General features: G+C 34.0%; 1 protein-coding gene across 1 annotated transcript in view; it reads right to left on the bottom strand.

Moving 5' to 3' along the window:
- The window catches only part of MARCHF1 (membrane associated ring-CH-type finger 1), a 355,296-nt gene that overhangs the window by 48,278 nt on the left and 283,760 nt on the right, over positions 1-23,258 (bottom strand). Inside the window, exon 4 of the mRNA XM_049769479.1 lies at positions 13,679-13,859. Coding sequence (XP_049625436.1) covers positions 13,679-13,859 — 181 coding nt within the window. The remainder of the gene's footprint in view (positions 1-13,678; positions 13,860-23,258) is intronic.

Genomic DNA, 23,258 nt, shown 5'->3' with positions numbered 1-23,258 from the left:
AGGGTATCTTGTGGGCTGCTGTGGGAGTATTGTGTTGTTTCCAAGTGTCCTCTTAAAACATAAGCATAGATAGTGTAAAAAAACAAAAGCTAAGGTTAAGCCTACTTTGCATGCCTGAGGTTCTTCAGATCCCTGGCACCAGGTTTTCTCCCTCTCCCCACTCCCCCAACACCTAGATTTAGATTTGGCATGAGTGTCCCCCAAAAATGAATCCATCACCAGGTCCAAGGATTGTGCAATCAGGCACAGTTGTCTGAATAATAATGAACATGGCCCCTTCATTTTCCTGAGCTATGTTTGGGAACCTCCCACACCTCTAACAACAATATCAAACACTACACAAAATCATTTACTTAGACTCAATCTACAGTGGTTTTCCGGATTTTTCAGAGAGGAAATGGCTTTCAGCCATAATTGCCACATTTTTCCCTTAGGTTCAGAAATCTTTCCTGTGTATTTCAGGACTGCACAACAGCTGTGTTATCAAGAACCACTTGAATCTGTTTTACTTTAGATTTTCTCAACCTGCTTACAATTTATGAAAACAAAAACAAAAACAATTTGGCACTTACATCTAGGTTGAAGTCCTCTTTCAGAATGCTTTAGTACTCAAATACTCTCCAACAGTCTATCATCACTTCTATTTTTCTCTCCTTCCCTTTATGTTTCCCTACATTCCTTTGGCCTAATCTTTTTATGCATTTCACTTTTTTAAAATACAGAGATGGGGACAACAAAATAGTATGGCAGATATGGTGTTTGTCTTGCATGTGACTGACATGGGTTCAACCTGCATCATCCCATATGGTCCCCTGAGACTCACCAGAAATGAATAATGGGTGCAGAGGCAAGAATAAACCTTGGCCAGTGTCTTGGCTTCCAAAATCCAAAATTACAGAAAGGGCATGTCTTGTTCTTATCTCTTTTGCTTTAAATGATAATAAGAAAGATACAGAAAATACACCTATTTGTTTTTAACATTTGGAACTGATTTTTTTTGCTACATTGTATTCCAATCAGTATAAACTAAGTTATGTGAAGAAGTTTCTCTATATTAAAGTTTTCTATCACCCCTGCACAACATTCAAAATGCATTTGAACATGAGATTTCTTTCTTCTTTTAAATAGGTGGATTTTTCCTTTTGTTTTTCATAAAATCAGATAATTTTAAACTAGAATATAGGTTAATATAACTTTTCTCTTTCCTCATTTTCTAGATAAAGAAAAGGAGACAAGGCTCTGAATGAATGATTAAAGCTCTGAAACCAGGATTAAAATGATTGTCTGGGAGCAGGAGGGATAGCACGGAGGTAAGGCGTTTGCCTCGCATGCAGAAGGACGGTGGTTCGAATCCCAGCATCCCATATGGTCCCTTGAGACCGCCAGGAGTGATTTCTGAGCGTAGAATCAGGAGGAACCCATGAGCACCACTGGCTGTGACCCAAAAAACAAACAAACAAACAAAATTCTTAACATGATTGTCTGACTCCTAGATCAGTGTTTATTTTTACTATTTGAACTTTTATTCTTTTTTAAATTTAACTACTTTTCTCATATTTCTGTTAAATACAATTTCTAAAATTACTTTTTCACATTTTATTTTAAGCAATGTGGTTTACAAAACTGTTATCCAGCATTTCATTCTCCACCAGAATGTCTACCTCCTCCCACTATTGTCCCAGTATCTGTCACCCATCTTCCACCGCCCCCAAAGTTCCCTGTAGTAGGGGGAGCTTCCCACTGAAAACAATATTTGTTTTCTTTGTGTATCTGCTTTCCTCTACCAGCTTTCTTTATATCTCACCTATGTCTGTCCCACTCCTAACTTCTCTCAACATTATACTTTTCATATTCATTTAAGCAATGGGAAATTGCATGATTTCATCTTATAGCTGAGTAGTGTTCCATTACATAGGTATTCCATAATTTTTTTTATCCAGTCATCTGTTCTTGGACATTGGGCTGTTTTTGGTATTTGGAATAATGCTGCAATAAACATGGGGTTGCAAATATCTTTACTAAGTAGAACTTTTGGGCCCTTGAGTAGATACCAAGAAGTAGCATTGCTGGATCACAAGGAAGTTTAATTCTTAGTCTTTTGTAAAGTATATTATTTTTCAGAAAGTTTGATCAAGTCAGCATTCCTACCAGCAGTGTAGGAGGGTGATTTTTGTGCCCACCTCCATTCCAGTACCAACTGTTTTTGTCCTTAGTAATATGTGCCAATCTGACTGATATGTAAATATGATTTTGAAACATTTCTCATTTTTGAAAAGGAGTGCAGGTTTCTTTGTCTTATAAGACTGTAGTGTCACTTGGATGAAAATACAATGAAAGTGAGTTCTAGTAAAACCTCTCCTCTCCAACCCGCTGCTTCATATTTCTTTGGGAAATAACATAGATTGCTTCTTTCAGTCCATCGACCATTTCTATAATAGCAAGGATAAAGAAAAACCTGGATGTGCCTTGTTCAATTGTTCTGATTCCTGGTTACTCTCCCTACTTTTTACATACCATATTGTCACCAGTTGATCTTGCTGGCCTATGACTGAACTGATCTAATTTTCTGATCCCCTAATTCAGGATGGAACAGTCAAATGAAAAAAAAAATATATATATATATATACACATATATGGATATATTTAGATCAGAAAAAAATTAACAATTGGAAGTTCTTTTTTGAGAGAGTAGTTGTTTTATTTTGAGTAAAATTTTATCTTACTGTACTATGGATAATAGCATACAAGTATGATGACATATTAATAATGCGTCGAAATAGTTATACTTCAGATAGACCATATCAGAGTCTTAATAATTTCTCTCCTATCAAACCAGTAAAAAAGAAATGTGTTTGGTGTAAAATATTTAGTGACTACAGCTCAAAAACATAATCCAAAAGTTTAGGGAATTTTTCCCCTCATCTCTGATGCCAATGTTTGGAAATTTGAGAAATAAATTAAGAAAAAATTTCAGCTGTGAGAAAAAAATAACTAGAGAACTATTTAAATATGAAAGTCATTTAAAACTAAATGATTATGCCATATTAAGAAAAATGAAATGAATGACAAATACAGCTTCTTTCTCAAAACAAAGTCCTCAATCATAACATGATGCTTCTGGGGAAGTGCTCATTTGCAAGCCTATGTGTGTGCCTGCGCATGTGTGTGCCCATATGCTTCTGTATACTCGAACTTGATGATTTTATGTTTTCCATATGGATTATTGCAATACTGATTTCATAATTTTGACTATGGTCTATACTGAAAATATCAAACTACACAGTATGTGAAATGAGTATGACTTTGTGTTAGTTCTTGTGAAAATAAAAATAAATTTTCTCATAGTAGGAACTATTTCCTGTTAAAGTCTGCAAGGGCAAACCCACTGTACTATAGTGCTTCTTTACATATCTATAATTGCAGAACACGGTCATACTGTTCTAATCAAGTGATGTTATGTTTGTCAAATGATCATTTTCAAAGAGAAACAGAGTTAAAGCAGGACATAATTGGACCTACTAATAATCATGTACTAAGAAGAAATGTTCCAGATAACAGTGGATTCTTCAGTATTGTTTCTGTAGGTCTCCTTTATGATATACTTTACCAAATCCTAATTGATATTCTCAGTTCTCTCTCCCCATTGTCCTAAGTATCTCTTTGCTAAGGTTATATAAAGCACAAAATTTCAAAGCGAGAGTATTTGGTTATACAGGCTTATAGTCATTATATAAAAATTTTTTAATATGGACAGTCTCACAATAAAAGAGTAAATATTTGTTGGTAGCTTGTTCTCTTATTATTTTTGCTACCACATATGGAGTTACAGAATAGTATGCTTCCCTACATCAACACCTACTTTTTATCATGTTTTCTGAATTTATTATAAAATATTAAAAGTAATTCACCCTTTTTATTTTTTCAAGTGTATAAAAATTTTTCTTATCTTGGAAAGCTTGTAAACTCAGTGAATAAAAATCACTGGGCCCTCTCAGAGCCATTCATAGCTGATTCTGCTGCTGATGATGATTGATTCAACTCAAATCTGTTGAAAGGGAGGGCTGTTAGTTCAGGGAGCTTCACAAATAGTTAGTTCCCCTGATGCCCAGAGGAGAATATTTCTATTTTGAAAAAACTATTCTGTAATGCTGATCCCAGTTGACTATATAAGGCTTTTATTTTTGCTAAAATTTAGAGACCAATCAAACTACTAGTATTTCCACCAAAGACAAATGAAGAAGCTCACATGATAAATTGAAAATGTGTATTATGAAAAAAAGTATGAATGACATTAATTCCCATTAACCTATGTTTATTTATAATTAAGATAATAAATACATTGTTTTAATTGAAATATAAATTGCATTCTGATAGTATAAATGTGTAAGGCAATATTTACCAATCTATAAAAGCAATAATAACTAAAAAGATAATGAGGAGAACGTTTTAATAGAAAGGATAATGTTTCACATTGAAAAAGTTTTCTTTCAATATTGTTTTTTTCAGCATAGGAAACAAATATCACCTTTCTAGTTCACTCATCCTTTTCTTTTCCAGAATAACCAGCTAGGTATCCTGTTAATGACTGAGTGGTATTTAGATGTAGATGACAAAACTCTTGCTTGTTAATATTTGTTGTTGAAACCTGGCTCCTTCAGAGTGTAAGTCTGAGAATTAACCATATTCTAAGTGTGTTACAATCACCACGATTGGACTTATGGTGCATATAGCAAAGGAAAAAAGAAGTGAAGTAATATGAATTTCAAATTATATTCATGGATGTTTTTCAAGAGTTATATATTAGCCACGACTTATTCTAATATAAGGAATATATTTTTCTTTGGTTTGGGTTACATCTAAAATTACTCCAGGTTTATTCCTGAGTCTGCATTCAGAGATTACTCCTGGCAAACTTGGGGGAAAAGACGAGGTGCCAGAAATTGAAGCAGGGTCAATTGCATGCAAAGCAAATGTGCCCCACTTACAGCAGTACTGCTCTGGTACTAGGGACATAATTTGTTCCATCCATGCTTATATATTTCTGACAAGAATAAAACAATAATCTCCTCCCACCCCAGAAACAGGGTGTGATTAAAACCTTATTTGAGACGATCTCTCTTATTATATAATTTTTAAACTCTTGAGTAAATTTGAGAAGAGTTCCGCAGACATTTCTAGAGTGATGCTAAAATGTATGTCTCTATCCAATAAAATGTTTGCAAATCCATCCTCTGAGCATGAACAAAACATTATTTTTTAATTGTACATAAAACAGACTTTATTTAAAGGCTGAACAATCAGAACATTAGACTAGGCATGCACCAGAGATTAGCACCATTTCTCCATAAACTTCTTCATTTAAAAAAATAATATATTTAAGATATATGTACCCTCTGTTCATTTCAGTGCTGCTTATAACACTCACAAACGGAACAAAACCTAAAATATTAATCAACAAATAAGTGGGGAAAAATTACTAGGGTACATATACTCACTGGATTTACTACTCTGCTTATGAGAAAATATGAAATATTTCATTATCTACAACTTGAATGGGACTGAATGGTGTTGTGCTTTGCATAGTAATCCATAATGAAAACAAATGGTCCAATCATGTGGGATAGAAAGAAACAATGCAAAGAAGTAGACACTGGGCAGTGTACACTGAACTATCAACTGAATGTGCCAAAACCATGGGGGGATGTGATGAGAACAATGGAGGAGGTGTGTGAGCTCCTTGGGGATAGAAATGTTGAAGCTATATTCTACACTTAAAACATTAATGGTAACAAAATGCCTCAACTTTTTTTTTTTTTGAAAAATCCTATAGCCAATCTTCAAAACAGAATATTGTACGAATTCATTTTAAACTGATTCTGCAGTTTTAGGTTCAAGTCTCTAACTCTTGACTCTTCTTGATACTATCTAAAATGCTGAATAGGGATTATTATTGAAGGGACATAGAAGTGACAGTGTAAGACTCTCTTGGAAAAGGAAGAAAGGAAAACAGAAGGGCTTTCAAAACACAGACAGAAGGGCTTTCAAATGACAGAGCTCTGGCAGAAGCAGATTAAAGATAAACAACCTTACACGCGTTTCAAGCCACTGAGGCTGTTAATGTTTTTCAGCTTACAAAATAACTGATGCTCATATAATGGTGTAATTAAATCAGAAAAAAAAACTATTGGGTAAAATTAAGGAGAGTTAATTTTTAATTCAGTAAAAAGTGTTTTGAATAACTTTCATTAGAGATGGCATAAATAAAACTAAAATTGTACATGACTGAAACCCAAACACAATCATGTATGTAATCAAGGTGTTTAAATAAAAAAAAATATATATATATATAAAAAAGAAGTTAAAAAAAACTAAAATTGTAATGTTTAAATTTCAGATATTCATGGCAGTGTGGCCCAGTATAATCAACTTGCACAAGGTTTAGAATCAACCACTGGCATAAGTTATATTGAAGAAATTGACACGATCTCATTTTTCTGAATTACAAAATAGACGTCAGATGTCTAGATAAAATGGGATTTCAGTGAGTATTGAATTAAGTCATTTATTCTAAATACCTGACATATAGTAGAAATTTGGTATGTGGGAATTGTGTTAGTGGAATCAAAAAGCTCCTAAAATAATAAGAAAATGATGCATTTTAAAATTTCACTTTTGTAGGAGTAGGTGACATTATTCAATAAGAAGTTGAATAATTTAACTTTTTATGATTTGGACTTCCTTTTTCCCTTTCTGCCAAAATTAGTATGAATTGCAAGATATCCAGATCAATATATAATCAGTGACAATATCTAGACAGTTGACTTGTTACAGTAACTTATTTTTAGAGTATCCTTTATTAAATTAGAGAAAGAATAAATTAACATAGTGATTTTAAATATTTAAAAATATTCTAAACTATTAAAAACTATTATTTGAAACTATTATTAAAATAGATATTTCTATTGTGCATTATATTATTATGCTAAAATGTGGAAATACCAAAATGATTATTCTTTTTAGTTGGTACATTAAGTTTATTTGAGCTTAATTTTATGAGCATTTCAATATTCATATGCTTTTTATCTATAAAAATGATAAGTACATAGCTTTAACCTGTGATTTGGTCTTGTGGAGTCTAAAAAATGGCTCCCAGCAGTCACATATCAGGAAATGTCCTCAGGCTGGGGGCTTCTCAAAACCAAATTTGGTAGCAAGCACCAGTCTGAGTGAAGGGAGGTGGGGAAAAAGGGACTTAGAGAGCAAATCAGCAGCATCGGCAGTGGCAGTGTCTTCTGCTGAGAATCTATCTTTTCACTTTGGGAGCTGGTTGACAGCTGGCTGGGGTGGGGGAAATGTTCCACTCTTTGAGGAGTTAAGATCTGAGGGTAAAAAGGATTGAATGGGGGAAGGGGAACAACAGATGGGGGATGAGAGAATGAAGGGCTAGAAAAGAATTTGTAAGGTCATAAGAGATGGGGGGAAGAAGGGGTTATATATAAGCGAGGGAAGGGCAATATACAACATAAACATTATGTATACTACAGACTGACACTTGACAGACATTGAGGTGGCTAATACATATACTCATGCACACACATAGACATTGAGGATCTGTCCATGGGTTACAGTTGAAAAGCTGACCCAGGTGAAATGGGACAGAACACTTAAAAAATATAAAGCCAGAAAATCAGATGTAAAGATTTTCCATTTTATAGGCTAATCACGATTGGTGGAAAAAACTTTACTGAAGAAAGGCTTAGTGGATTAGATTGTATATAAAACATTCTTTAAAATAACCATAATTTTCAATTCTAGAAAACTGTGGTATGGTAATGAGCAATGCAAGAGGAGTCTACACCATGAAATTTCATCTAGTGGGTCTTGAGCATCCAGATTTCTTTTCTAAAATGCCAAGACCAAATCATGGTTAAAGTCTTTTTTTTCCATAGATGGTATCCATTGTTCAGGTGTGTGTGGGCGATGCCCATTCTTCTGAGGCCTGAGCCAAATCATTATACCAATGTTCAGGGTAAAAAGCCTAATTACATTACCAAATTTGTGTTCCCATCTCTATTAGATAAGAACTTGTTTGCATATGTATTATTTTCCCATTTTAATGTGCCTATGCAAAAGAGAAACAATGCCACAAGATATTGTTGGTGCATCTGAGGGCCAACGAATAAGGTCCAACATTTCCTGTAACTTGGTATAAATGTGAAATCTATACGGAGTTACTCTTATAACAGTATTGCTTATAAAACAGATCTCACAGGGGGAAAATCAAACAATCAAATAACTAATCTAGTGGGCAATATTGTCACTATATGAGGATATTTGAAAAGAGTAATAGATGTTAAGGGAATACATCTGAGATATACAAAAGAGATGCATGTGACCCTTTTATGTTTTAAAAAGAAAACAAAGAAAGAAAACAAGGGTATTTGAAGACAACAGGTGATAGTTGAGTTTGAGACATGTTTTGCAGCATTACGGAACCCTATATTGTCCTTGAACTAGGGGTTTTGCTGAAGCTGATTCCGGTATCATGCAACAGACATAGTTTGATGGGGGCATGAGGGGCCACCAAACATGAGTCAACAGGCATGTTGGTTGTAGTTATTTGTAGAGGCATGAGCTGGGGACTGAGAGGGTGTCTTTCAATGAGGAGCTGGATGGTGGTGTTGGGGCAAAAGGTCAGTCTTGGTGTCTACTCAATTAGGAACTGAGGATAAGGAGGGTTGAATAAGGGGAAGATAATGGTTCAGGGTTTGGGTATGAGGAGGTAGGAGAGATCCAGGGGTGAGGGGAGAGGCAATACATAAAAGACTAGACAATAAAGGTCAATTTGAGTGTTTTATCAAAATCTTGGGCATCCTGATTCTATTCCTAGGAACAGTCTAGGATCAGAAACGTTTTTGGATAATGCTTAAAAAGTATATTTGGAAACAACCATAATTGTCTTTAACATTACCAGGATTCAAGCCTCTACCAGAGAAGACCTACCACTGCTTTGGCATTGACTTACTCCAAAGAGTGCTCCCAACACCCAGGTGACTCAGCAACAGTCTGCATGCAGGGCAGATAGCTCCACATTTAATGATATGCTGAAACTAGAGGATGCTCCACATCAGCCTGACATCGATGAGAGAAATGCACAGAATCCAGAGTCTTTAAATATAAGAGTCTGATACCAACAATAGCTAAAGTGTGAAAAAGTTTCACCGGAACCTTGAGAATGACTGGAGTTGGATAGACTGGTATGCCTGGAACCCAGAGTCTGTCTTATGCCAATAAACTTCTGGGGTGAGGACTTTTTGTAATCAGGTCAAGGATTTTTTTTTTCTATTTTCTCCATTTTTCTGGACCTATGCAAACATTGGCGATTGCCATTATCACACCTTTATTATCTTTTTTTACTCTTATCCTTTAAGGAAAAAAAATACAACTTACTGAACTTAAAAACAAATTACTGTAGTAGACTGCCTGTTTCGAATACAGGCAGGGGATGGGAAGGGGGGAGGGGGTAACGTTGCACTGGTGAAGGGGGGTGTTCTGGTTATGACTGTAACCCAAATATGATCATGTTACTTAAATAAAAAATATATTAAAAAAATAAAGTCTTTTTTTTAGGCCAGAGGTTTTTCCTTTCTATGTTCCCCATATTTTGCTGTGCCTCTGTATACAACAATAACAACTGCCACACACACACACAAACACACACACACGCATGCACAGACACACACATCTTTTTATGATATTTTTTATCTCATCTTTAAAAAAAGAGCTTACTAAAACTTTTGCTATTGTATTGATGACCTTTAAGGAGATACAATAATTTTCACAAATATACTTGCTACTAAACTATTTCTTCTTTCTTTTCTCTTCTCTTCCATTTTATTTTTTCTTCCATTTTATTTTTTTATTTTTTCTATTTTATTTTTTTTCAATAACTTTGATTTCCCTTATCTTGAAACAAAGTATTATGATCAGGAACGTCAACTACATAATGCATTTTTTAAAATAAAAAAATAAAAAAAGATAAGTGCATGCGGTTTAACTTAATAATTACTAAATCAAAAGTTATTGATTAACTGTCTCATTTTATTTGTAGAAATAAGACAAAAATAAAGTTGAATATTTTGTGGTATTCTTGTCAAATGCTTTGTACATAAATTTATATAAAGAAATAGTTTGAGAGGACATGAAGTTGTTATTAGTATTTATTGAACTCCTAACTTTGACTTCATATCCTACCACTGTTTTCTTTCAGTAAAAATGGTTGAAATTTAAACTCCAGGCAATTCTCCAGCTTCAGAAGAACATTTTATGTTGCATGATTAATATTGTGTGCATTTACAAATTGCATTAAATAGTTATTCTAATTTGGCCATTTAAAATTTTTGGCTCTGAAAATTACAGCTAAACCCAAATATTTCTAGATTTGGAGAGTTTTATTCAGAGTTAAAAAAGTACATAAGCTTTTGACTTAAAGATGATAATTTTTTTTCTCAACTAAGCCCTTAATTTCCTTTTATATTTTAAAAGTTTTTCATATGGGAACATGTGGTAATATTGATAAATCAGATCTTTGTCTAATAATAGTATCAATCAATGGATAAACTAGCTCTAGTGTTCATTAGACTGAAGATTTTTCAACTTTCTACTTTAAAACTCAATTTTATCTATCATCCATGGGACCATTCAATGACAGGTATTAAATTCAGGGATTCCTACTCAAGTGCTATGAGCTATCTTCCCCTCCCTTATACCTTAGAGATCAATCAATCAATCAATCAATTAATGGTGCTAAGTATCAAACCCCAGCAATATCCAAGGTGAGCATGGATCCATATCTCCATATTTTCCTTTTTTGGGGGGTGGGGGTTGTGGCTACTTTCAAGTGTTCAAGGGTTACTTTTGGCTCTCCACTAAGGAATCACTTCTGGTGTTGCTCAGAGGAACATATAAGATAACGAGAATTAAACCAGGGTCAGCCACGTGCAAGGGAAAAATTTCCTGCTTGTTCTATTATCATTCCAACTTTATACCTACACACTTTGCCCCATAGTTTTATTTGGATGGAGGGAATAATTTGGACCACACCTTGTGGTGTTCAGGGCTTACTATAATTGACACTAAAAGTATTATATGCAATGCTTGAGACTGAATCGGGATTGGTCATGTTCAAAGCAAGCACCGTAACATCTATATTATCCTTTCCAGAATTAATTGTTTAGATTTTAAAAGTCTATAAATCAAAGAGGTAAAAAGTCATATGCACTTTCTTTCTGTCTAGGAAACATGAATTTAGAAATTCAGATCTCTCTACTCCAACATTATTGAGTTATTTAAATGAGTGATGATGGCATACATTTTTCAGGATCAGAAAATGTGGAGTACCTAAAATGAAGCAGCTTTTTGTTTGTATGTCTGTTTTTTTGTTTGTTTGTTGTTTTTTGTTTGTTTTGGTCACATTTGATGATACTCAGGAGACCATATGAAATGCCTGATATAGAACCTATGTCAGTCTCTTGCAAGGTGGGTGCCCTGCCCACTGTAGTATCTCTCTGACCTCAGTATATATCTTCCTTTTAAAAAGGTTCAGTCATCACTTAGATCAACTCATTTTGCCATAGGAAATTGGGTCTAGAAAAATCTGTGTTTTTTAAGCAAATAAGACATCTGGAATATTTTCCAAAATGATTACATATTTAAATGTGTGTAACTAATTCAAAATTTAAGTCCTGTGGGTTAAATAAAACACATCTGTGTGCTATCAAGAAGGAATTCCTGGATGAGCTTCTCATAGCCTCTGTTGATGTATAAATGCTATTAAAAATGAAAGATGTTGACATGCTGTCTTGCATTAATATTTATGACCAATCAAAGGGAATGTTCAAAATGAAACCAGTGCACTTCATTAATCAGCAGGTGATAGCTGCTTACTACATAGGTTTCTACAACACATTCATTAGTAAGAAAATTAAAGATATAGATATATTTTCTGGTTCATACAAGCAATACTCGAAGGAAAACAATTTCCCAAGAGGGTTATGCTACTACTAAATATAGAATACAAAGAAAAAAATAAACTTGTATATGAGAAGTTTTTATAAAAGCTGAAAGTACAATAATAATTATCAAGTACAGGAAGAATCAGATATTGTTTTTAACACAAAACCATGGAGAAAGGGGTATATAACCTGAAGTAGAAAAAGAACTGTGAATATTTTATGTCCTGGATTGTTGCCTTCAAATCAAAATATCATGGTTGTATGAAAATTTCATGAAGATGGAGTTTTATAAAATTTTCTAAAGATGTCGAAAAATAAAGAAATATTCAGGTGCTAAGGAACAATTTGTAGTTCCCTGAGACTGAAGGAGGTGAAAAGAATCATTAAACATAATGTACCACTTAGTTACTCCAGACAGCAGACAGCATCTGCTCAGTGCACAAAGCAAAGGGCAACACGTAAGGGTCCATCTCTATTTCTGGCATTGATTGCTCTGGGACCTGGAGGAACAGAGTGACACCTTTTGGCACTCAGGTCACCCATCTGTTAAAAAAGGAATGCTCATCCCCAAGGTATTTTGTGCAACACTTTTGACATTTATAAATGATTTGCAAATTTAAAAAATCAAGGCGAGCAGGAAAGCAGGGAATGCTATTCCTCTCTATAATTTAAGAAATTAATGAAGAATTGCAATGACAAGCCACAATCTAATGCTTACTGGAATATTCTTGTTTGCTTTTCATCTTTGCTCATCTAGGAACCCATAATGTTTATTTCTAAGCAATGTTCTTTTTACTCTCGTTTGCTTTGCATTTAATTTAAATGGAAAAGCAGCTCGAGGCAGACTCATTATTTAAATTAGAATCCTCATATTCTCCTTTGGAAATTGAGGGATCTATATGTGTGAGGCTGTAGCTAAGCAAAAAGAGGAACAAGTTACATGTTAAAATCCCCAGGCCCAACTATTCAAAACAAATTATATAAAACCAGTCATCTTCATTTGTATCCCTTATAAGCTTAGTTAACTCTGAGTGAAAAGCCAGCTTTATACTTTACTTCTATCCTTACTTTCCTTTACCAAAATTATCAGTAAGAAATTTGAAGATTACTATATAGATAAAAAATACTTGCACTCCTAATACAGTTTCATGCACACTTTATAAAATAATTTCAAATAATGTTTAGCCTATTGCAATTGTACATGTGATATCAAACCAAATTTCTAAGAAAGTCAAAGACACAAAAGATACATACATTATGAAAAAAAAACATTCACTTCTCTTACCTGCTGCCTGACTTTGATGAAATTAGATGAATTCATATTATTTCATGCCATCTATAATTTAATCATTATAAGTGATTTAAACCAGAATTTCTTATAGTTGCCTTCAATTCCATTCTATGCCATACGTATATTTTATAGTCATACACATATATACAAACATGCACAACCTTTTTTTGATAGTGAAGATTAATCATATAAAAGTGAAAATACAATATTTCAAAATATGAAACTTTGTGGTTATTACATATTGAGCCAAACATGGGATGTATATGCATCTGATATTTGTGTAAATTGGCATGGTAAAAGATTCTTTCTGGGGCTGGAAGTAAAACTTGTTGGCATGTTTTCTTTCCCAAGCCAATTCCTGTGGATACTATACCTTCCGGAGAGGTTTGAGCTTGGTCTCCATGATGAAGTCATATTTGCAGAGCTCACAGCAGCGTGTATCTGAGCTTTTGATCCACTGGTGAAGGCAGGACTGATGGACAAAGCGCAGGGTACCAGTGCAGCGACAGGGTGTGATGAGGGGACTTTCTTCATCCCCTTCGCAGTGACATATCCTGGAGAAAGACACATATCCTGGCATGAATTTTCCCAAGAAAATGTTATCACAACGGATTTCCTGGGCATATAACAGGCTGAATTATGAAGTGTATCTAAACCTTAGAATACACAGTTAACTCCAACTTGACAATTGAACTAAATATTAATACTCATTTTATTGATAAGTATTAGCAGTTTCAATGCATGCTATTGACAAACCCTTGACTTATGCTGTAAGAAATTAGATATAGGTACATAAAAAATCACTATGATTTCAATCAAGTCTGAAGCCAGTTTGGACAACACAACTATGGAGAGATGTCCTCAGTTTCCTCATTTAATATGTTTATAAGCATAGACAACTTCATTTAGAACATTTTGTGCTTATCAGAAGTCTAATGAATAATCTGATAACTTAATGACTTATTTTGATGTTAGTTGGGTAGAAAGATGGCATTTAATGCAACACATATGATATTATACTGATCTAAAAAATTGAACAATTTTATTGTGTCACCAAAGAATAAAGTAAATACAGAAAATATCTGACAGTTTTGAAAAATACTAAGGTTTGTCTAGAAATATGCATATATGGTTCATCCTAACAAATAGCTTATACTATCAATACTCATTGTTTAAAAGTCACAAAATGTGCTGGTTAAAGTTAAAAAAGTATTAGACTAAAGTTAAGAAGTATTAATGCTAAATGTATTGCTTTAAAATATTATTAATAGAGCCAGAAAATTATTTTATGCATCACCTAACATGCCCCGCCATTTAGGCACATAAAGTCTGGGGTTCCACAACTGAGTGCATACGAACAATACAGCTAAGTGTGTGAGTATAAAGCCAAGTGTGCCATCCTGGCAAGGATTGTAAACAGCATCTGTGGGAGCATCACAAGTATACAATCCTTAGCAAGATACCCGCTCCCAAGTGGGTGCGCAGCTCAACCAAATGTGGAAACAAGTGTGTGAGAGAAGAAACCCATGATTGCGATGGAAACAGAAAAAAAAAAAAGGGAAAGGAAGAGAAGAAGGAAAATACAATACTTGGTATACTCAGAGGTATGGAAAAATACCTCACATCTCTAGAAACTATAATAAACACATTATTCTCAACTTTAAATCTCAACAAATAATTAATTTTCCTCATAAGCTTTGCTTATCCCAAGGTCATGAATTTAAATCCTCGCACTTTGCAAGGTCCATGACTTAATCAGTTATTAGATGTGGTTAATTCATTTATTTCAAAATAATGATTATATCTGTTAGAGATAGGAATGAAACCTTTAATCTGTATAGTCATTTTCTAAGTTGAATTAAAGCAGCATGCCAGAAAAATGTTTGAATTGTTGCTATAGCCCTTACTTTTAGGCCTATGTGCTGTATTTACTAAAAGCAGGAGTTTTAAAGAGTGGATTTAAAAATTATATTTGTTGAATTCAGCTGTCTCCCCTGGGGAAATAAAATGGTTGCTCAGATTGTCACTGCAGTAAGATACAGGAATTGAAACTAACGTTCTTCTAACTTCAAAACAAAGAAGTATGACATAGTACATTAGTATTTTTAATCTCTTCTCCTTCAGTAAAAACACAGTGACACTGACTTCTAAAGCACTTAGGTGGGAGTGTTGAAGAAGTAGACAGGGAACTTCAAGTTTAGTGTCTGTTTTTCTCTGCACTGAGTTAGAGAGCAGCAAGGTCGGATGGAGCAGCACTGAGAAAGGCTATGCGGTTATTAGCTAGGAGAGTCCATGCTGTAGTAGGAAGTCTGAAATTTCTTCTTTTTTCAAAAACACAGGTCTAAAGTGTTAGGGCTTAGCGTATTTTACAGCATACCAGTAAAGCATCAGCCCCTCATAGATAGATATTCTTACATAAAAACAAAAACAATAACGTATATCTGGGCTTCTAAAACACCTAATTTTGAATACTATATACTTAAAAAAATTGAATTAATTGTATACTTAATTATACAATAGGCTATGCAAATTTTCTTGTCGTGAAACCTCTTCTATCCCTGTGTCCATCAAGGATGTACACAAGGTACATCAAGGATGTACCCTTTAGGTCAGGGATAAAAAAAACTATGGTCCATATGCCACTGTGTATTCCTGCAAATAAATTTTATTGGAACTCAACCATGAACATATTTTTGTTTTGTTTTGTTTTTGGGTCACACCCAGTGACACTCAGGGGTAACTCCTGGCTATGTGTTCAGAAATCATACCTGGCATGGGGGACCATATGGAATGCTGGGGGATCTTACTTGGTCTATCCTAGGTCAGCCATGTGCAAGGCAAACACCACTCTGGCCCCAACCATGGACATTTATATACCTTATTTTCCAGCATATAAGACAACTTTTTAAAACATGGAAAACTTCTTAAAAGTCGGGGTTGTCCTATATGCCAGTATACAGCATGATGAATCTTACTCCAGCTTCAGGAACTAATGATCTGCCCCCCCTCTTACCACTGCATCTCATCCAGCTGCCAGGAGTCATCACTCAGTTCTCTGCTTGTCCTGATTCATCTTTCAGGGAACACAGAGGAGCTGAGTTTCTGAGCTCTGCATCCCATCCAGCCACCAGGTATGCAGATTTCCAGTGCTCAGTCCTCTGTTCAGCTTTTATGGGACACAGAAGAGGCTCTCTGTCTCCCTCTAGCTGTCTTATTAATAACTGCACCCCAGCCAGCTGCTCTTCTTGGAAGAGTCCCCTCTCCATGCTCTCAATGTAGATCACAATTAAAAGAATCACAGTCACTCACTACAAATGACAAATGTAAAATGATTGTTGGCACTCCAAAGTCTAGCTTTATTAAACAATACTGTTACCCTTTGAGGGTTCTACTCTTTTTTCCTTACATTTTTTAATTTCTATTTTGTGTGTGTTTAAAGAGAGGTAGACTTATATGACAAATATAGCACAAATCCTATCTTTTAACAGGAAAAGTAGGGGTTGTCCTATATGCCCAATCATCTTATATACTGGAAAATATGGTACAACTTAGAGCTGTGTTGGTACTCTTCCTGTGGATATGGGCATTGGAACAACAACTTTATGAGTATAAAGAGAAAAATATTTACTATCTGACCCTTTAAAAAATAAACACTTCCCCTCTCCAGTTTCAAACAGGATGATGAGTTGAAGATAATATATGAATATCATCAAGAATAATAAAAACAAAGTTTACAAAATAAATTGCTCCAAGCTTTTCAAATAGAATTAAAGAGGAGTTAAACTTTGCACTGAAAAGTAAAAAAGAAAAATGAAAGTTCTCCCTGACCTAAAATAGAAAATCCTCATCCATGTATCCTGTTCTGGGACCAGGGTCTAATCTTTCATTTTAAAAAGAAAAACTGCGCAGTTAATTCTGTTTGCTAATTCATCACTAAAAAGATTCTGTAAAATGCCACACAGCTGCCAAGATGATGCTGAAATTTTGACTTTTTTTTTATTGACATGACAGAAGTAATTTATTCAAAAGCAGATGTAAACAAATATCTTGCTGATTACTGAGTTCAGACTGACCTCAGCAGTTTATAGAAGGTAGTCTAAATTCCAAGTGTCGCAGATTGCTTTTTAAGATTTTCAGCTAGAATTATCACCTGATATAGCAATAGCAATATCATTTTATTGAAAATAAAATTTAGATAATTTCCCACAGGACAAATAAAGATCTTGGTTTATTTTCATTATAACTTCTTAAAATTTAGTTTTACATATTTGATTTTAGTATTGGAAAATTTGCTAAATTATCCAGCTCCAGGTGGACCCCAAGAGTCGTTACCAAATCATGCTGAGATTGTTCTAAGTGAATTTAAGAGATAAATAGCAACTTCAAATATCTATCAGAAATAAAAAAAATGTGAAAATACCATTATAGATGGAGTGAAGTACTTCTTAAATTGATGTCCTTCACACAAAACACAATTTCTAAGTTATAAATGAAAACATAAGATGTTGTTTTCAAAATAATAATTGTGGAGAGAAAATTTTTTAATATAAAACTACCATAAGGTAGTTGGAGCTTGGGAATTGAGGGGTTGAAAAATTAGCGGTGAGTGATCTTGGTGTCTCTTATCTATGGATAGGTACAATATGAATGAACAGATTTTATTGATGATGATGATTTTTGTTTTGTTTCTTTGACCACAACCCATGATGCTCAGGGCTTTCTTCCGGCTCTTCACTCAAAATGACTCCTGGCAGTGCTTGGGTGTCAGATAGAGTGAGGAATAGAACCAGATGTAAAACAAAAGCCTATAGCAATATTTTAATATTTTAGCTGGCTGCTTACAGTTAAAGCTGCCTATGAATGACTCGAACACTTTGTTCTATATAATTTCCAATATTCTGGGAAAATGCTATTTAGCAACACACATTTTTGGAATCATATATGTATATAAATATGTGTGCATGTAGTTGTATGTGCATGTACATGCTTCACTACTAATTTTACCTAACACCTCATAATGTTTAAAATTTAGGGTGTTTTGTTTTGGGTATTCATCTTATTTTGTATTAAGGTAACACTACATTATAACATATGTTTCAGGTCTGTATCATTAAAATCAATGTTTATAAACTACAGTAACTACACCTATAAGTCACCCTGAATAGACCTCATTTATCTATTTTACATGACCTCCTTTGCTTCATGCTCATTCCCCTATCAAATTAGTTTGTTGTTGGTTTGTTTTATCCTTCAGCTCTGATAGGGTAGTTTTATTTTTCTCTGTATTTTAAGAAATCTTTGCCTCATAGTGAAAGACATATTATCCACATAGCTTTAATGATGATCATTCCTTCATTCATTGGTTTTCTTGTTAGTATTTTGATAAAGTTCTTGCTCTATGCAAGAATAACAGATAACAATAGGGTTAACATGTAGCATGAATTGAAAGGGAGCAATAGAGAACCTGGAAGCAAATATTAATAATGTGGATCAAGAGATCACTTAAGTAGAGACCCTGATTTAGATCTAATACAGGCTGCTTCTGAGCATAGTCAGGTGCAGCACTAGGGGACCCAGAGCATTACTGAGCATCAACAGCTGAAGTACCAAATCATCAGACCCCCAAATCTGGTTGAGCATTACTGGAAGTGACCTAGAGTTTTATCTGCTCCCTAGCATGGTTACAATTGCCCTCTGCCAGATAAAATGATTTACACCATTGCAGTGACATTGAGGAGTGGGAGGTTCTCACTCTGCAGAGATCTCTCTGGATCTTTTGAGTTTCAATGAATTGCTATGGAAATAAAGCACATTTTCATCATGATGTGTAAGGGAAGTTATCCCTGAAGCTACCAAACAGGGTTGTCAGGTTCTCCCATGATCTATGCCATTTCCTTCCTTTTTTTTTTATTTTGGCAAACCTTCCTGATCAATTCTCTCAGTTCCCTACCTACATTTTCCTTCGTATTCTTTCCCACTAATCTTCATTCACAGTAATTATAGATACAGCTGCATTTGTAATAGTTTAATTTAGATTTTAATCTTTACTCAAAACTAATCATTCTACCTCAGTTTTTGGTGCTTATTCTTAGAATTCTCTTTAATAAGCTAAAAGGTGATTAAAATATATGTAGGGCAGAAACCATACTGAAAGGTCAAAACCATAAGTGAGAAATTACTGCTTAAGCAAAAGAGTGAATCTCCTTTTGGAGAATTGGAGCAGAGTCATGAAACCATAGGAAGAAAGCTAGAAAACATTTGTTTTTATTTTATTTGTTCTGAAACCAGGGAAAATACAACAAAGATATAAACATTTTCAAAAAGGCAGAATGATACTCTAATGTAAGGTTCTCAGGGAGTCAAAACTATGAGGAAAGAAAATCTGGTAGATTATCTTTGGACAGGTGGAAGAAAACAGTTTTATAATGAATGAACTCAAGGAGAAATGCTGTGTAAAGAAGGAAAGGGATGGCAGCAGAGGAGAGAGCAAAAGCTGAATCTAGGGATCTTATCTTCAGTAACAGAGGAGACAACATGTATGCTAAACAGAGGGGAGGCAGGCTCAGGGTTAAGACCTTATACAAGCTGTAAATAATTAGAAAAACCACTGGAGAATGCGATGGAAAATTAACCAAGCATGAATATTAGAATTGTGGAGTGGCCATGAGGTCCCTGCTAAGGTCGGATAGCACAGATTTATAGTTAATGCTGCTGTTCGACTCCATCATGATCAGCAGGCAGAGAACAATCCTAGAGCTGGGACCTCACTTTAAGTATTGAGTTCACTAGGTCAGAAACGGTAAGGACAAAAGAGAGCGGGAGTATGGCACAGCAGATAATATGAAAAGGATTGGTTATCCACCTAGATTCTGAGTGGCATTATGGATGAAATGACCTTCTAGTTAATATATCAGGAGAAAAAGAAGGGCTTGACAGATTTAAAATAACAGCACAATGAAAAATTGATAGTAAAACTTGAAAAAAAGCTGGACATTGTCCCTATTCATGGATCAATTCATATTTGTTGTTTTTTCTGTCCTCCCCCACTGTCCTAGGAAAACTATGGAAGTTATTTGATGTATGCAATTGAGAAGACAATCAAATCTGAGGCATATCCTTTCCCAATAACCTAGAGTTCTTAGTTAACTCATGTGTAAAATGAGGTTAAAAATACCTCTTAGGAAGTCAGGCGGATTCATGAGATAAGAGAACAAAACCTGCAGGTAGCAGGCTATCATGTATTTGCTATTTTATATTGCTGGTTTGTTAATTTCATTTTGGTTCATGAGAATAAGTAATACTTTTACAACTATTAATTTGTTACTTATTCCATTGCTTTTAGCACTGTTGGAATAATCATTCTAGCAAATAATTTGGCAAACTGCTTGGAGCAAATGCTTGTTAGACATAGTTTATGAATTCAGATTCCATACTGATGAGCTAGCTACTGGCTTATTTGAATATCCAGGTAGTCACATTATAGGTAGGACATATGCCTAAAAATTATGTGGAGCATATTTAAATTTGTGAGGAGTGAATTCAGTCTTAGAAATTATGTTAGATAGACAAAACTTTAGGCAATTGATTTTATCATCTGTAAAAGCTTAGATGACTATTATAAAGTTTAAATAAGCCAATATATATGAAAACTATTGTAAAGTATAAAATTATACCCATATTAGATCATTCTCAGCATATGTGGTTAATGAAATCCACAAACTTCTGCTAATGAACTATGCCATGAATAAAAAAATTTTATAGTACAGTGGGTAGAGCATTTGTCTTTCATGTTGCTGATGCAAGTGCTATTCTTGGCATCTCATATGGTCTTCCAAGTCTTTCAGGAGTAGCTGCTGAGTTCAGAGCCAGGAATTACTATTTAGCATCACTGGATATGGCCCTCCAAACAAACAAACATAATTCATTTTTTCATATTTGCACTTCAATTCTTTTAGTTAATTTAGTTTAAGTTAATTACCTTAAATGACTGATCTATAAAATGATGTATTTTTCCATCTATTTTATTAATAAGATTATTTTCTGCTGAGATACAATTATCCTCCTCAGTTAAGTCTAAGATATAGTCTAGTTTTTTGTCTATCCCTATGTTTTTTTAGATCTAAAAACAGGTGACTAACTACTTATGTCTAAAATGTTTTATGTCTAAAAAGTTTTTGTCTAACCACCATTCTTGAAACCTCTCTTTTTGACATATGTGGCTGCTTTTTTTTATTACTACAATTGAAGCTGGGAAAATGAAATCAGAAGAGTATATAAAGTGATTACAGGGAAGGAATAGTACTGCTTAAAAAGATACATCCAGACCCTAGCATTCTAATCTTAGAGATGTGAGAAAAACAGTAAACTTGATATACTATGAAAATAGATGATGAATAATTCATTTATAATTCAATGTATTTAAGTTCTTTGCAAAGATTTTTAAAATTCATAGTGGCACCTTTATTTTATTTTATTTTATTTTATATATTTTTGTTTTTGGGCCACACCTGGTAACTCCTGGCTATGTGCTTAGAAATAGTTCCTGGCTTGGAGAAACTTATAGAATGCTAGGGATAAAAACCAGGTCTCTACTGGATCAGCCATGTGCAAGGCAAATGCCTTATAACTGCACTGTCGCTCCAGTTCCATCATGGCACATTTAAAAGTAGAATATATTAAATTAAATTTGTGATTATTTAATAATACATGTAAATATTAACTACCTGAAAGTAAGATAATCCAATTGCATCTCAATAAAATAAAGTAAAAAAGTAAAGTATAAGGGTACATATAATAAGAAATAACAATTTATACATTTAACATTTACTTGTAAGAAAAGACACAGAAAGGAAAATTATATGACAATTTATTTATAAATAAATTTTTAATTGAATCATATATTACACAATTATAAATTTTTTCATGATTGAGATTCAGTCATACACTGTCCAATACCCTTCACCAGCATACATTTCCTGTGACTGATGTCCCCAGTTTCCCTCTGGCTTCTCCCTGCACTCTCTCCTGCCTGTCGCAGGACATTTTTTTCTCTCCCTTTCTCTTTCTCTCTCCCTTCTTTTTTTCCTTTTAGAAATTCTGCTATACAATGTTGTTACTAAAGAGATATCATGCATGATGACAGTTGTTTTTGTATGTTAAATGCTGTTATATATAAAAGCAACTTATCTTGTTCTTTGACACGTTAGATGTAATGAACAGTAAAGAAACAACATTTTTATGATATACTTTATATTTATTTATATGTTGTATCTATATATCTTCCTAAAGAACATAAACATCCAAGTACAACAATATGAATTTTCTATCACAGAAATTACTTCTTCAGAACTAGAGAGAGTACAGGGACTAAAATTTACGTATATGTGGTCAAACCCTGTTCAAAGAAAATGCATTCACAAGTATAAGTAGTGTTACAGGCATAGAGTAATCAGAACTCATTCAAGGTCATTAAAATATTTGACCTCAAATTATGTTTCCATTTTTTTGGTTCAATTATTTTTCTTTTTTTTTTTTACCAATTAACTTCTTATAGATTTTTTTGGGGGGACCACAACCAAATGTGCTCAAGGTTTACTCCTGGGTCTATGCTAAATAGTCACTCCTGAGTGTTGTCAGGGGGCCATATATGTGGTGTTGGAGGTTGAACACAGGTTGGTTGCATGCAGGGCAAATGTTGTGCTGAAAATTGTGTGACAATTTCTTTATAAATAAATTTTTAATTGAATCACATGATATTACACAATTACAAATTTGTTTTAAAATGTGAAACATATTGGGAAACAATGATGTTTGGTAAAAATACAAAGAACTAGAATCACAGTGTTTACCTATACCTTTTAAATTGGCATAATTATTTTGTCTTTAAATTTATTATCAATAGAGTAGGAAGCTAGCATATTTTATTTCTAGGAATGTTTATAAGGATTTAAATA

Source organism: Suncus etruscus, chromosome 3 (assembly GCF_024139225.1).
Source record: "Suncus etruscus isolate mSunEtr1 chromosome 3, mSunEtr1.pri.cur, whole genome shotgun sequence".
Taxonomy (NCBI): domain Eukaryota; kingdom Metazoa; phylum Chordata; class Mammalia; order Eulipotyphla; family Soricidae; genus Suncus; species Suncus etruscus.
The sequence above is the reverse complement of the archived record's forward strand: the minus strand, read 5'-3'. Positions and strand labels throughout refer to the sequence as shown.